We start from the raw sequence: 13,308 nt of genomic DNA, 5'->3' as shown, positions 1-13,308 counted from the left end.
CAATGAGCTTGGCCCGCGTGGTTTGCATCCAGCAAGGCATGATAGGGAGAAGGAGAGGGCATCGGGGAAGGGGACAGGGGCAGGTGCATCTGCGTTTAGGGTGAAAGGATGATGCCACGTGGCACAACCTTTTCAGCTGGTGGCCGGGCGATAAACACCTTATATGTGCTCTAGAAAAGCCATCTGCTTATAATTAATCCCACCATAAACCTCCACCAAAAAATTAGGCATTACACATTAGGCATCTTTACTTTTTTTTTAACACGTTAGTGCTCTTTACTACCATATTCAAGAATATGTTCTCTCTCTCACACACACGCACACACACTGCACATGTTCTTTAAGCAGAGGCTGGCTTCTTACACACAAACAAAACATTTTTGTGTGTAACTTTATAAAGTTCCATGCAAGCTATCTAGTCAATCTATTATATAGAATACTTAGCAATAGAAAAAATGTTAATTAAAGGTAAAATAAGAACATGAAAACATCGCAAATGTTAATAATGCCAGTTTTGGCAAAACTAGGAGTAATATATATCGAGTACTGAGTACTGATTATACATGTGATGCCTCCATGCTCATGCTAAGTGGCAAGTACAAACGCTAATCACGGCGGCAAAACGAAGGATTGTCCATCATATGATCATACTACACATGATCCCCATAATTACACTCTTGGTACAGGAAGAATAATAAGGGCCAACTCTGGACAGGTGTTATTACCATATTTTCTTGGTATCTACTTATCTCCTCCCAAAGAAGATGAGATGCCTTATTTACAACTGCTTCTTTGCCCGCCTTCTGTCCCTCGTTCACAGCTGCTTCTTCGCCAGAGTTTTGTTTTGCTCAATGTATGGGTAGACTCTCTGGTACTGCAATATCCCCCAAACAAGGTGCCTCCAAGAAAACTCAGGCCACAGAGGGTTTGGGTTCTGAAGATGGCTAAACGTAGTCTGCCATAGAAGGAAATTGCTCAGCCGTGTCTCGCCTGATGTACGGATCACAATGTCTGGATCGGGGCAGCCGGCGGTGTACATATGGCGATCCAAATCAGCCACGGAGATATCTGAGCGTGTGCCGCCATTAGCATTGAGGCCATTGCAGCTGCCAGCTTGCTGTCCCTGTATCATGTCCCTCCGTTCTTTGCAGAGCTTGTTGACGGCGTTGGCGATCTCAGAAGTCGAGTTGTACGGCATGCAGACAGAGAATACTAATCCTGTGTTTTGGGCGGTGCTCGCCATCAGCTTCTGAGCTGCTAGCCGCACTGGTTCAGTAAGCATGTCCAGGCTCCCCCAGAAGTTGATCTTGCAGTTAAGCTTGTTGATAACATTTCTGTTCTCCAATAGCTCATTGATCTTTTCCTCCATTAACTCCATCAAGGTTTGCACCTCGGTCGGGTCCCGTTTAAAATTGTCGATGCTAAATGCATAAACCGTAATATACTTCACACCCATTTCGTGGCAGTAGAGAAGACTTGCCATTAGGGCGGAGAAACCCACCCTATGGCCACTGCCCTCCTTGATACTTCTGGATTTAGCGTATCTGCGGTTACCGTCCATGATAAAAGCAATGTGCTTAGGCATTGGGCCATAGGATAGGACAGCTATGACACACTTTCGTAGAAAATTCTGCAGACTTTCGAGAACACCAGTTGCAATGATCTCATCAGGCTTCTTCTCGTTCAACATCTTCGGATCCTAGACCAACAGGATAAACGCAACTCATCAGTGCTTTTACTAAGTGTCAGAAGAAAAGAATATGTTCAAGAGAGGGAAAAAAAGGGCCAGAGCCGTTTGAGGATCTTTACATGGCTAATGAGTGAATCAAGCATTTCCACAGGGAGTAGTTAACCACCGATGCAGCAATATCAAAGCTGCAAACAAGAAAACTGCATAAGATTTCAGACTTTCTTGCGTGAGAAGGGGAAAAGGCGAATGTTTAGCATCAACAAATGAGCGCGAGATTTACATAATCTATCACTAGAACTACAGAGTTAAGCAACATGTGCAGCGGGAACAAAAAATGCGGAGGCCATGCACTCCCGCGGCAATTGATCGACTATGCTTCTCGAGGGATGTATCGGCATGCTACAAACGATACTCGTCTTGGACTATGGAATACTAGATCCTGCAGAACAAATGGAGCTGGGACAGAAAGACGGGACTCCAGATTCACCGCCACAGGTTTCAGTTTGCCCAAAGATCGCCTAAAGTAACAAGGCAGCATGTAAACAGCCTCAGGAACAACACTTCCTGTAAAGCAGCGCCCGTAAGAAGCAAGATCGGGTATCCAGAAGCAGCCTAGGAGGAAAAGGATCGGCATGTTCAAGCTCAACTAAAACGCACGCTGCATACATCTGACCCTCACGGTTATTCCGTCGAACACATGGCGGACAAGAGAGCAAGCAAACAGCAGATAACGCCCCGCCAGTGGAGCGAGCAGGGAGAGAGTTGTTTCAGCTTACCTGCGCGATTGGTTTCCGGGGGCGGAGGAGGGGCGCCACCGGGACCTGGGAGGAGAGCGGCGGCGGAGGGACGAGTGGCGCAGGTGGACAGGATAAACTGCAGGCGATTCTTGTAGAAGCTCGGTGTCCGGACGAGAAGGACAGGGAGTGAATGTGTGGCAGTTGGAATCTCGTCCGGACGAGCGGGACGGCGGAGGAGGTGGGGGCGGCCGGACGGGAGGCGGGCAGCGTACCACGGAGGCGGACTCCGGCACCTCGCGAAGATTCTTTCTGTTTGGCACTGCGCGGCACGATGAGTGGTTGGACTCGTTTGCCTGGGAGAGAAGGCGTCTCTACGGTTGTGCGGGCTAATGGTAGATCCAAATAAAAAATTCTCTAAACAAATGGTAGATTCAATTAAGAAAAAGAAATAAAACATTTACTCTTTCTACGTGAGGCCACCGGTCACAGGTGAGCTGGATAGGACACGTCCGATAGTGGGTGTCAGCCTGTCAGTTTTTCATTGGCCGTGCCACGTACGAGTTATTAATGCGCAAGAGAAAAACGTGCGCACGAAAGATAAGTGTACTTCCTCTGTTCGGAAATATAAGTGTCGCAAATTTACCTAGATTTATATGTACTTAGACGTATTTTCGTGATGAATACAGACAAACATGGCTGGGCAGATTTCCTGAAATTTCAGGTCAAGAATTTCAGGTTTCAAAATTGACTCACGAAATTTATAACTTGATTAATTACTGGATGCCAGCACGGAGCCGATCGATCAGCCGAACCATGTCCTATAGTAAGGGCTTTTCCACCTGTCCAATTCAAATAGATTTAAAGAAGGCGGCCGTTTATGATCGCGTGGTTGAAAAATTGATCTACATTTTAGCTCAGCGGGCCGACGTAAACTGATCGACCTGTTCACTGGGACATAAAAGCGGCCCAAATTTAAACCGTGATTGCGTCTTCGTGGACACGACGCGTCGTGAATGTGTCTGCACAAACACAGCGTGATAAGCGCACACCTCCACGTCATTCGCACTTAGGCCCACCCGCTAGCAACTGTGGCTGCTTCACGTACTGGTGGGTGGCGCGGCACAGCTTTGTGCGCCGCATTAATGGCATCTCGCCTTCTGTGCACCTCCACTAACAGCGTCGTTGCAGCTTTAGCGCCAGAGCATTGAAGGCGAGGTAGCAGTCTAACCTTTTTAAGGGGCACTAACGGTGGCCATTTCCTTGCCTACGCCATTACCATCGTCCTACTCCTCGCCACCCGCCTTCTCCCGAGCTACGCCATGGGCAAAATCTGGCCCTTCCGCAAGACGAAACACGATGGCAAGGCTGGCTCCTCGTGTGGCGGCAAGGAGTGGTGGCAGCGTTGCTACGTCACGGTGGAGTTTGCGCGCCAGATATGGGAGGTGAAACGGTCGGAGCCATGGTCGGATGCCAGCCTGCGGGGGAAGCAGGTACCTCAACTCTCGTCGTGTGTCGGTCCCTCCTGTGTCGCGTGAGGGACGAGAGCGGTGCAACGAGGTCCGCCGCCGCCGATTCATACAGCCGATGGGTCTGCGCGACGATCAAGCATTCACCCTCAACTCATACAATTGGATCACGTTAGGGGTGTGGGAGTTTTACTCGCGCCATCGAGCAGGATACCTCAGCGACGTCGAGTTCTTCAACCGGGAACTCACAAACGGCCTCACCGATGTGGAAGACGGGGACGACGACGAGGGCAAAGCCGACGACTTCATCGAGGGCGGAGACAACGAGCACTTCGACAACGGCGGCGCGGCGTAGGATCTAGAGCACCAGCCGCCGGAAATCAACGAGGACGATGCCATCGAGCTCACCATTGCCCAAAGCGAGCTCCACCAGCTCGCCTAGTGGGATGGCTTCGCCGTCTAGCTTTGCGAGTCTACGTTGGCGCAGGGGAGGCCGGTGACACCTAAGCGCGAGGCGTGCATCTTCTCTCCTGCTCCCTTTCCTCTTCCTCCTATGGTGAGGGATCGGTGGCCCGAGTCGCGGCGTTGGCTCCCCTTCCTCTTCCCCCTCCGCTGTCGCCGGTATTACCACCTTCCATTGCCGGACTGGCCATGGGAGATGTCCGAGATCCTTGACCTCACTCGCGACGACTAGACGCCCAGCACTAGCAGGCATTGCTCCATTTTCGATTTCCCTATGTTTTTTTCTCTTATTTCTATTTTTTATCAGTGAAAATTTCTAAAACAACAATATGCCTCGCAGTCTATCAATCGTGGCCAGAAGTACAATTTCACGTCCACTAGCGAACACAGATAAATACGTACAATCGTTTTTGATGACCGAAATAGGTCGAGCCCCTAGGTAAACCTGTTGGAATCTTCTCTGCTCCTCAACTGCGGTCACAGACGGGAAGCCACGAGGGCACGGCCCCGCCCAATCCATGGCGTGGCGACGGCGTGGGCGCCGCCGTCGTCAACGTGCCAGGGACCGGGACCGTGAGCGCCGCGCTTTGATTTGATTTGATTTGATTTTTTCGTCTCCTTCCTGCTGCCTACGAGTCCGTGCCTGCGCGTCCGGTAGTTGTACGCGTGTACCGGTCGGAGAGCTCGGTTGACATAGAAAATCTTCTCACATTTGTAGCTCACGATGCTAAACGGGTGGCAAAACATACCAAGCGGCAATTTCACAGGTCGCTGTCAGCCCGACCGCGATCGTTTTCTCAGCTCTTTAAAATGGAAAACGCTAATGTTCCCCCGGGGGAACAGCGCTTAGATCCTCCGCCTCGAGCGTATGCCGCGTGTCAACATGGGTCCCACCTTCGGGCTCATCCTCGCCCAGTTTTTTTCTCTCGCGCACGATGGGATAATCCCCAAACACGCCGGGCCACTCGTCCCCTCCCGGCCGGTAGACTGCCACCGCCTGCGCCGATAGCCCTCCGCCAGTACCGTGCACCACCTTGCAGAGCTCCGCCGTCGCGCGATTCCACCACTGTCGCGCATCCCGCCGTGGAGTACCACCGCCGCGCGTCCCCCGTAGATCCAAGCCTGGAGAAGATCTCGTCGCGCGGGGCGGCGGGGGGAAAGGCCCTGGTGCAAGGAGGCGGCGGCGATTGGCCCGGAACAGGACCCTGAAGGCCTCCCTCCGCCGCCGCTGCAAGTCGCGCCGCCATGGGCATCCCTCCGCCGCCGCTGCAAGTCGCGCCGCCATGGCTCTCGCCGCCGCCACCATGAATCCCGCCGTCGCCATGGGCCTCCCTCCGCCGTTGCTGCAAGGCACGCCACCATGGCTCTCGTCGCCGCCTCTGCAAGGTGTGCTGTCATGAGCCTCCTTCTGTCATGCTGCAAGGCTGGCCGCCATGGCTCTCCTCCGCTTGCTTCAGTGCACTGCGGGGCTGCTCCCATCATGGAGACGGGTTGCTACCAAGCCATAGGGCAGCTGCTACCATTTGTGTAGTGTCTTGCGCGCTACCAAGGCACAAGCGGGGATGCTACAACGGTCCTTTGTTTTTTGCTACTTTTCTTCTATATTGTTGCTACTATAGCATTTTTTTTTTGCTACCCATTCTCCGACGAGGTTTTCCGGCGAGGTCTCCGGCGACGTCACCAGCGATGTCTCTAATGAGGTCGCTTTTGCTACATTGGCAGATTATTTTTGCTACAATCGTAACGTTTTTTCTACGTGATCTCCGGCGAGATCTCCGGCGGTCTCCGGTGAGTCTCTAGGCGTGAACCTTTTTGCTACAATTGGGCCAGTTTTGCTACAATGGTGCTTTTATGGAAGCAAAAGTGGGATTTTAGGTGAAAATAGAGTTTGCTACAGTAAAACCGTTTTTTGCTACTTTGGTACATTATGGTAGCAAAAGTGGAAAAGTGAGATGATACTTTGATCAAACGGCCCAAAACTACCCAAACAGACCGATCTAACGGCTGGGGACCCGGGGGATCAGATTTCTAATCCCCGGGGGACGCTCAGTGCTGTCCCTTTAAAATCGGAACAACGGAAACAACATAGAAAATACAATAAATTTTAGAAAGCTAGCGTCATCAGCATGTAACGAAGTAGTCTTCTATTTTTCACATTTGGTTTCCTACAATTATAGATTAAGTTTATTGTACTTGGTTCAGAAAAAAAACTTCTTAGTGCTAGGAAAAAAAATGGGGTTTTACGTGAAGGAAAACTAATAAAGTCAACATTGTTTGTTGTTCGAAAGCCCGTGCAGTTGCGCCATATGTGATATGGATATTACCTTTCGGGTATCTGACTTTGGCCTACCTCATTTGACCCAGTAAGATGGTCTAATACGTCGGTTGCAACGGCGTAAAGATAGAAGGAGACGGATTCTTGATAGACAAGACATGAAAAACGTCGAATAAGAAAATGATAGATTAGATCTCACTGTAACATAGTTGAATCCGAGCAAAACTCTCGGGAGGCCAGGAGAGGGCATGCCGGAGGACACCAATCAACCTACACAATCTCGCATACACCAAACCCTAAAAATCTTGCCTTCCGGCGAGATCGCCACAACGCAGTCTATCGGTTGCCCCATTGTAACATTTTTCATCGATAAATTAAGATCAGACAAGCAGGAGTAAGAGTTTTACCTCATCGAAGGCGCCGAACCTGAGTAAATCTCACCTTCTATTCGTTTGGTATCCGATGTCTCGTGCTAACAAGCAGAATTCCGTTAACCCTAAGCCTCTCATGGTGGGCATTGTCGAGGAGCTCCCTCGTTAATATGGGCACCTTATAGCGAACTATGCTTAAGGTAATGGCTTACCTCATTTGGCCTAAGAATCATAGAACTTAAGGAAAAATAAGCTAGGTCATAACCTTAACCATGACATCATATATGTTGCAACGAGCACATTTGGCACGAGAACCACACCACCACCAAGCTCCTCGGCGTCGCCGACGAAATATATGGGGTTAGCCGGGGATACTTTATTGAAGAAGACACCACCGCACCACCTAAACGCCGCCACACCAAACTTTAACCCTGAAACCGTAAAAAACGAAACCCTCTCGTCAACAGTAACTGAGATCCAACCCGCCTCCATGGCCCGAAGGCCACAGAATTAGGGCAGGTCAAGCCGGGAACTCTAAACGCCTCCTTAATCGCCTCTCTGGATACGTGTCTCTTGTAATGTATTGATTCTTTGTAAGAACGTTCTATCCTTACTTCGTATCCGTTCGACCGTAGAAGGCTGTTTTCAGCAGGAAAATACGACGAGTTCACCGGTGAACGGCCATGTCGACGAACGGGACGACACGAGCGTGCGCGGCCCCGGCCAATTCTGTGGCCCCCTGCTGCTGCCCCACTCGTCAACGTGCCAGGAACAGATGAGTCCGAGCGCCGTGATTTGATACTTCGTCTCCTTCCTCCTCCTACGAGTTCGTGCGTGTCCGCTAGCTGTACCGTGCAGTGTGTAGCTGCTGAATTTTTGGTTTACCGTTCTGACTTTTCTCTGTTTTACGTACGCGAAGGGGCCAGTTCCATCGCTCCAGCCCAGCTTGACGCTCACACAGTGACACCGTCCCTCTGAACGAGCTTTGCGTGCTTTGGTGGGGAAACTCTAATCTCAACTTGCGGGTGCACCACATTTTATTTGCTACACTTTCAAATTATCGAAAATATAGACTTAAATTCTAGACATACATTGTGTTGTATCATGTGCATTTGCGAAGTTTTATTCAAAATATGATAATATGTGAACTACATGAAAAAGAACAAATGATGTGTAAGTAGTACATGACATATTTACGTATGTCTTCTCTTTTTTACACGGGTCACATATTATCATATTTTGGGATGAAACTTTACAGATGCACAAGATACAACACAATGTATGACCAGATTTTTGGGAGTGTTGTTTTGGCACCCCGGAGCATATGCTCCCGGTTTTAAAATTTCGTTTTAAATATATTTTGAAAATATTCAAAAATTTAAACACAAAATTTAATGGGTACATCTCGAAATTCTACATGTTTGCCATGTAGTTTCATGGAAAGCCAACATTTTTAGTGTCATCATTAAAAAATACACATTTTGGTATAAAATAGGTTGTGTACGTGACATTTTATTTGTCTTTTTCACACAAGTCACGAAAAATGTCGATTTTTGGCAAAACTTGATGTGCGCACGTAGAATGTCGATACGTAAAGAGCGAAAAAATTTGCTCAAGTTTTTTTAACATTGTAAAATATTTTTTTCCGGTGGCAGGAGCATATGCTCCCATGTTCTGAATTGAATTTATGCAGATTTTTAGTTTACATTTTTTGAAAATTTCAAAGTGTCACAAAAAATAGGGTTCCTTGGTCTCCTTTCCCAGCTCTATGCATGTTGTTTTCGTATTCAATAGCGTGAAAAACTATGGATTTATTTCGTTGAAGATCTGCATCCGTACCTAAATGGAAGAGATGTAACTGGAATGCCGCCTAAAATCCACCTCAGCTCAAAAAAAAATCCACCTCTGTTTCGTTATGGCATTTTAAAGCAAATCTTACTCAAAAGCTACTCCCTCGGTCCCTCTAATGTATGATTTATATTTATTATTCCTAATATTGATATATTTAAACACATTTTAGTTCTAGATACACCCATATTAGCGATGAGAAATATAAATTGGAGGAAATAAAATAAACTGGAAGCAGCCAAGCAACAATTCCAGAACTCGCTCTCAACACAACTACCGCGGTCATTTTCCCAACTCTTTTTACCTACCGTGACCAAATATTCTTTGATTTTTCTTTATCCTTTCCTCATCTTTTGTTTACATCGCAAGAGGGGCCAAACCACAAGAACAAAATCGAAAGGATATCTTCGCAGTAGACCCCGGGTTCCTTGCACCACAGCTCCTACCCGAAATTTAGAATCCGAGCAAAGAACACGGTACCTAACTCCTATCTTCAACAAGCAGAAACGTTAGGTTCTTCTTTTTTGTCTTTTGTTTAGTAACCACATAGCTTAGTTGATCAAGTAAAGACAACATGGTATGTCGAAAGTGAACACGGCAAGCTACACGCGCACCTTCCTTACAAAAACAAATGTTACAACTAATCATTCAAGGAAGGAATTGCAAAACCTGTAAGATGTGCTTAAAAAAAATAGGGTGATACTAGAGGTGATGTTTTGGCTCATAGGTGCAAACGAACTTAATCATAAAAGATACTCCCTCCCTCATATTAATTGATTCGCATATCTAGTCAATAAACACGTCTAGATACAACCATATTTAGCCAAAGTTTAGTAATTTGGATCGGAGAAAGTACATAAAACCCACATTTCTAAATGCCAAAATGCATAAAATACATCAGCTATAAGACAAACTTGAAAACGGGGCTTCTATTGGCTCATAGGTGCGAATGTGTTTATCATTGAAAAAATAGTACATAAAAATCACATTTTGGTTACAAATACGTTTATATTTTGATAAAAACTGAGACGCCTATTTTTAGGGGAAGGGAGTAGAAAAGATTGCACGTAGATTTAGACCTGATCTGACCTGAAGCTCGATTGCGATCTAATGTGTCTCATCATCGCACGATCTGAAGGTGCTGATACCATTGAGTGGTGAATGGTGATGGAGCTCGAGTGCTCGACCCCACACACTACACAAGGATCGTCCACGTAGAGTATCTTCCTAGCTTATCGTGTCCTCTTCACCTTCGAGCGCACAAAGCAGCTACAGCCACCTTTGCAGCCAGCCATGGTGGTTTTATTGGGGGTTGGTTCTTGACTTCTTGTTGCGCATAAACATGGGGTTTTGTCACACATGACACCACCACCCTCTGCCCCTAATCGCTGGCTGGCCTTTCCCACTATCGATCCGTTCGTTCACCTAAATAGTCCGGATCCTCGGAGCACCTTGCGAGCTGCGGGAACCAAGAAGCCAACCACTCCGGGAAGCTCAGCTCAGCTCAAAAGTGCTGGGGTGGGGAGCTTCCCCGCACGAAATGAGCGGCGCATTGCCCGGAGCACACCGGCCAACGACCAAGAGGAGGGGGAGAAGATGCTGCTAGCCGCGACCCAGGACGGCGGCGGCGGCGGAAGGGGGTTGGGGGTTAGCCCGGTGGTGCTGTTCGTGCTGGTGGTACTGGCCGTGGTGGTCTTCGTCATCGGCCTGCTGCATCTCCTGGTCAAGTTCTTGCGGTGGCGCGCCCGTGCGCGCGCGGCGGCCGCGGAGGGCGGGGAGATGGCTGGTGGCGGTGGTGAGGGAGAGGAGTCGGCGCTGCAGCGGCAGCTGCAGCAGCTGTTCCACCTGCACGACTCCGGGCTGGACCAGGCCGTCATCGACGCGCTGCCGGTGTTCCTCTACGCCGAGGTGGTGGTCGGCTCCGGCGCCAAGGAGCCGTTCGACTGCGCCGTCTGCCTGTGCGAGTTCGCCGGCGACGACCGGCTCCGGCTGCTGCCCCTCTGCGGCCACGCCTTCCACATCGACTGCATCGACACCTGGCTGCTCTCCAACTCCACGTGCCCGCTCTGCCGCCGCGCGCTCGCCGCCGACGACGCGGCCGCGCTCCTCCTCGACGCCGCGCTCGACGAGGACTGGAGAAAGCGGGAGGAGGACGCGGTGTTCCCCGTGCGCCTCGGCAAGTTCAAGAACACGTCCAGGGCGGCCGGCCCCGTCAACGCCGCCACGGGCGGCATTGTGGAGGGCGACACGAGCAGCAGCAGCAGCCTGGACGCCAGGAGGTGCTACTCCATGGGCTCCTACCAGTACGTCCTCGCCGAGGCCAGCCTGCAGGTGTCCGTCCACCGGCGGAACGGCGACGGCACGAATGGTGGAGCGGAGAGGATGAGGGGGGCGAGAGGGATCGTCGCCAGCGCCGCCAATCCGGCCGGCGGCCAGGGGAAGAAGATTAGCGCGGGAAGCAAGGGCGACAGCTTCTCGGTGTCCAAGATCTGGCAGTGGCCGCGCAACGGCAAGGGGAAGCTCCCCGTGCTCGCGTCCGACGGCGACTCGCCGGCGGTGGACGGCGCGTTGCAGTGGCCAAGGAGAAGCGTTGGGGAATCGTGACAAGCACAAGACGAATGACCAAATGTGCTGCCTTTTTTGTCATAGTATGCATGTGAGTTGCAACTTGCAAATGCAAACTCTCTTGAGCCGGAGCAATTTCTTCGTGTTTGCTGACCGATCAAAATCTGTTCATAACTACTGTACTCGTTTACAGGTGAGTGTTGATCTCTCATTCTTCAACAGCGTTTAGTTTCATGATAAACTCCGTCTTCTGACAGTTATAGTGAAACTCCATCAAGAATGACCACTGAAACTTGAAAGTAGTACCAAATTACAAACAACCAATTGACCAGTCCTGTTTGGAATTCAGGAATTGATGAACTGAACTACTTCAGCAAACACAAAATTATTTATTTGGCTTACTGGTCACCAAGGTACTGAATCTAGGTTAATTTTGGCATACATTAGGCCACACTCAAGCAGTACGAGATATTCTCACCTGTTACCTGAAGAACTGCTGATTACACCCAATGCTATAGCAACCTATCGAGTACGTACCGGTTACCTACTTTCAAGTACCTTGTAGTACTAGTAAGTCACGCTGCTACAGCTACTTACGTCTTGGCTACGATTTTGATTAGTCAGTTGAGTACATTAGCAAAGCAAGCTACCAACTTTATGTTGAAGCGTTTCTGCGAGGTTCGGAGAACGGAAGCGATCAGCTTGCACGCATACCATTAGCTTTCCGGCGATGAAACGTTGAAGCCTTCCGAGATCGTTGGCTACGGGCCCTTTACTCAAACTTTATAAGGTCTCCTTCTATTCGTAGAATTTGTATAAGAATTATGCAGAATTTAAATTCTATGGAAAAAAATCTACATAATTTGTTTGATTTATAGGAAACTATCTTCATCATGGAAAATTTCTTTGGTACAATCAAACCCACTTCATCTTTTCATAGGATTCAAGTAGGCAATGATATTCCAATCATATGTCTTCTCTATTCCTATATATAGTTTCCGTATCCTATGAATCAAAGGAGACCCAAATTTTGATCATATGGATATAAAATAATATCAACATCTACAACATCAACTCAATGTATATTTTCATGTTATATGCATTTGGAATTATGAAGTTAACATGCATCCTAGCCTGGACGTCTCTCCTCCCCTGTCACTGTAGCGGAGGCGATTTTGTGAAACTTCCCGTCCGATCCACCTCTCCACCTGGGATTCGCTGGATCTCTCGCCCTCCGTCGGCCGCCTCGGCGGCGGGAGGGCGGGGGATCCTCGTTTCACGGTTGTAGTTAGTGTAGGGTTGTGTGGGTGTGTTGCGGGCGGCGTTGCGGAGGCGGCGGCGGCGCTGATGTGGCTTTTGGTGCAGGTGTGCGACCCCTCCATCGGCGGAGCTCGGCGGAGCTTTGCGACGGTGCGCCTGCGTCTTCCGCGCTCGCGGATCTCTGGATTCGCGCGGCGTGGATCTCCCCGGTCCGATCTGGCGTGGCACTGGATCGGATGTGCGAATAAGGTGAAGATGGCGTTTCGATGCTTTGCGGCGGAGACGTCCTGGGCGTTACCCCTACGGGGCGGTGAGCGGGGACTTCCCGGCTGTCATGGGGATTTCGTCGATCCAAGGCTTGAAGACGAAGATCGGCAGCGGCGCGTCTCCCTCTCGTCCTGGTTGCCGTCGAAGCTGGAGCTCAGCAGGACTTCTTTGTAATTTTGGCTTTGTTCTGGGCTTTTCTGTAAGTTCGGAGTATCAATGAATTCGCCTTCTTCCTCGCAAAAAAAAGGAAGAAGGAGTATGACCTACTATTGGCCGGTGATGATAAACTGAAATTCCATCGGCCGTTTGCTAAAAGTTGTTACTTCGTATTTGGGACCGTAATAGTTCCAATCAAACGTCTGAAACT

The 13,308-nt window shown here is 49.4% G+C and overlaps 2 protein-coding genes across 3 annotated transcripts; one reads left to right on the top strand and one right to left on the bottom strand.

Annotated features, from left to right (window-relative positions):
- Nucleotides 1–497: 497 nt before the first annotated feature.
- LOC127318057 (dehydrodolichyl diphosphate synthase CPT3) lies at nucleotides 498–2,760 on the bottom strand. Of its 2 annotated transcripts, none has more exons than XM_051348674.2 (3): nucleotides 2,467–2,760; nucleotides 1,810–1,890; nucleotides 498–1,699 (listed from the first exon to the last, which is right to left on the bottom strand). In XM_051348674.2, the coding sequence occupies exons 2-3, from the start codon at nucleotides 1,831–1,833 to the stop codon at nucleotides 815–817; spliced, it is 909 nt and encodes a 302-aa protein (XP_051204634.1). In that variant the 5' UTR covers nucleotides 1,834–1,890; nucleotides 2,467–2,760; the 3' UTR covers nucleotides 498–814. The 2 variants fall into 2 exon arrangements, with proteins under 2 accessions (XP_051204634.1, XP_051204633.1); XM_051348673.2 differs by having other exon boundaries at nucleotides 1,810–1,875; nucleotides 2,467–2,759.
- A 7,342-nt stretch (nucleotides 2,761–10,102) lies between these two features.
- On the top strand, nucleotides 10,103–11,655 carry LOC127318058 (RING-H2 finger protein ATL46-like). The gene has a single exon (XM_051348675.2). The coding sequence runs from the start codon at nucleotides 10,209–10,211 to the stop codon at nucleotides 11,451–11,453; it is 1,245 nt and encodes a 414-aa protein (XP_051204635.1). The 5' UTR covers nucleotides 10,103–10,208; the 3' UTR covers nucleotides 11,454–11,655.
- The last annotated feature ends 1,653 nt before the right edge of the window (nucleotides 11,656–13,308 follow it).

The sequence above is a fragment of the Lolium perenne genome, chromosome 7 (assembly GCF_019359855.2).
Source record: "Lolium perenne isolate Kyuss_39 chromosome 7, Kyuss_2.0, whole genome shotgun sequence".
Taxonomy (NCBI): Eukaryota; Viridiplantae; Streptophyta; class Magnoliopsida; order Poales; family Poaceae; genus Lolium; species Lolium perenne.
Note: the sequence above shows the minus strand (reverse complement) of the source record. Positions and strands in the feature narration are given on the sequence as shown.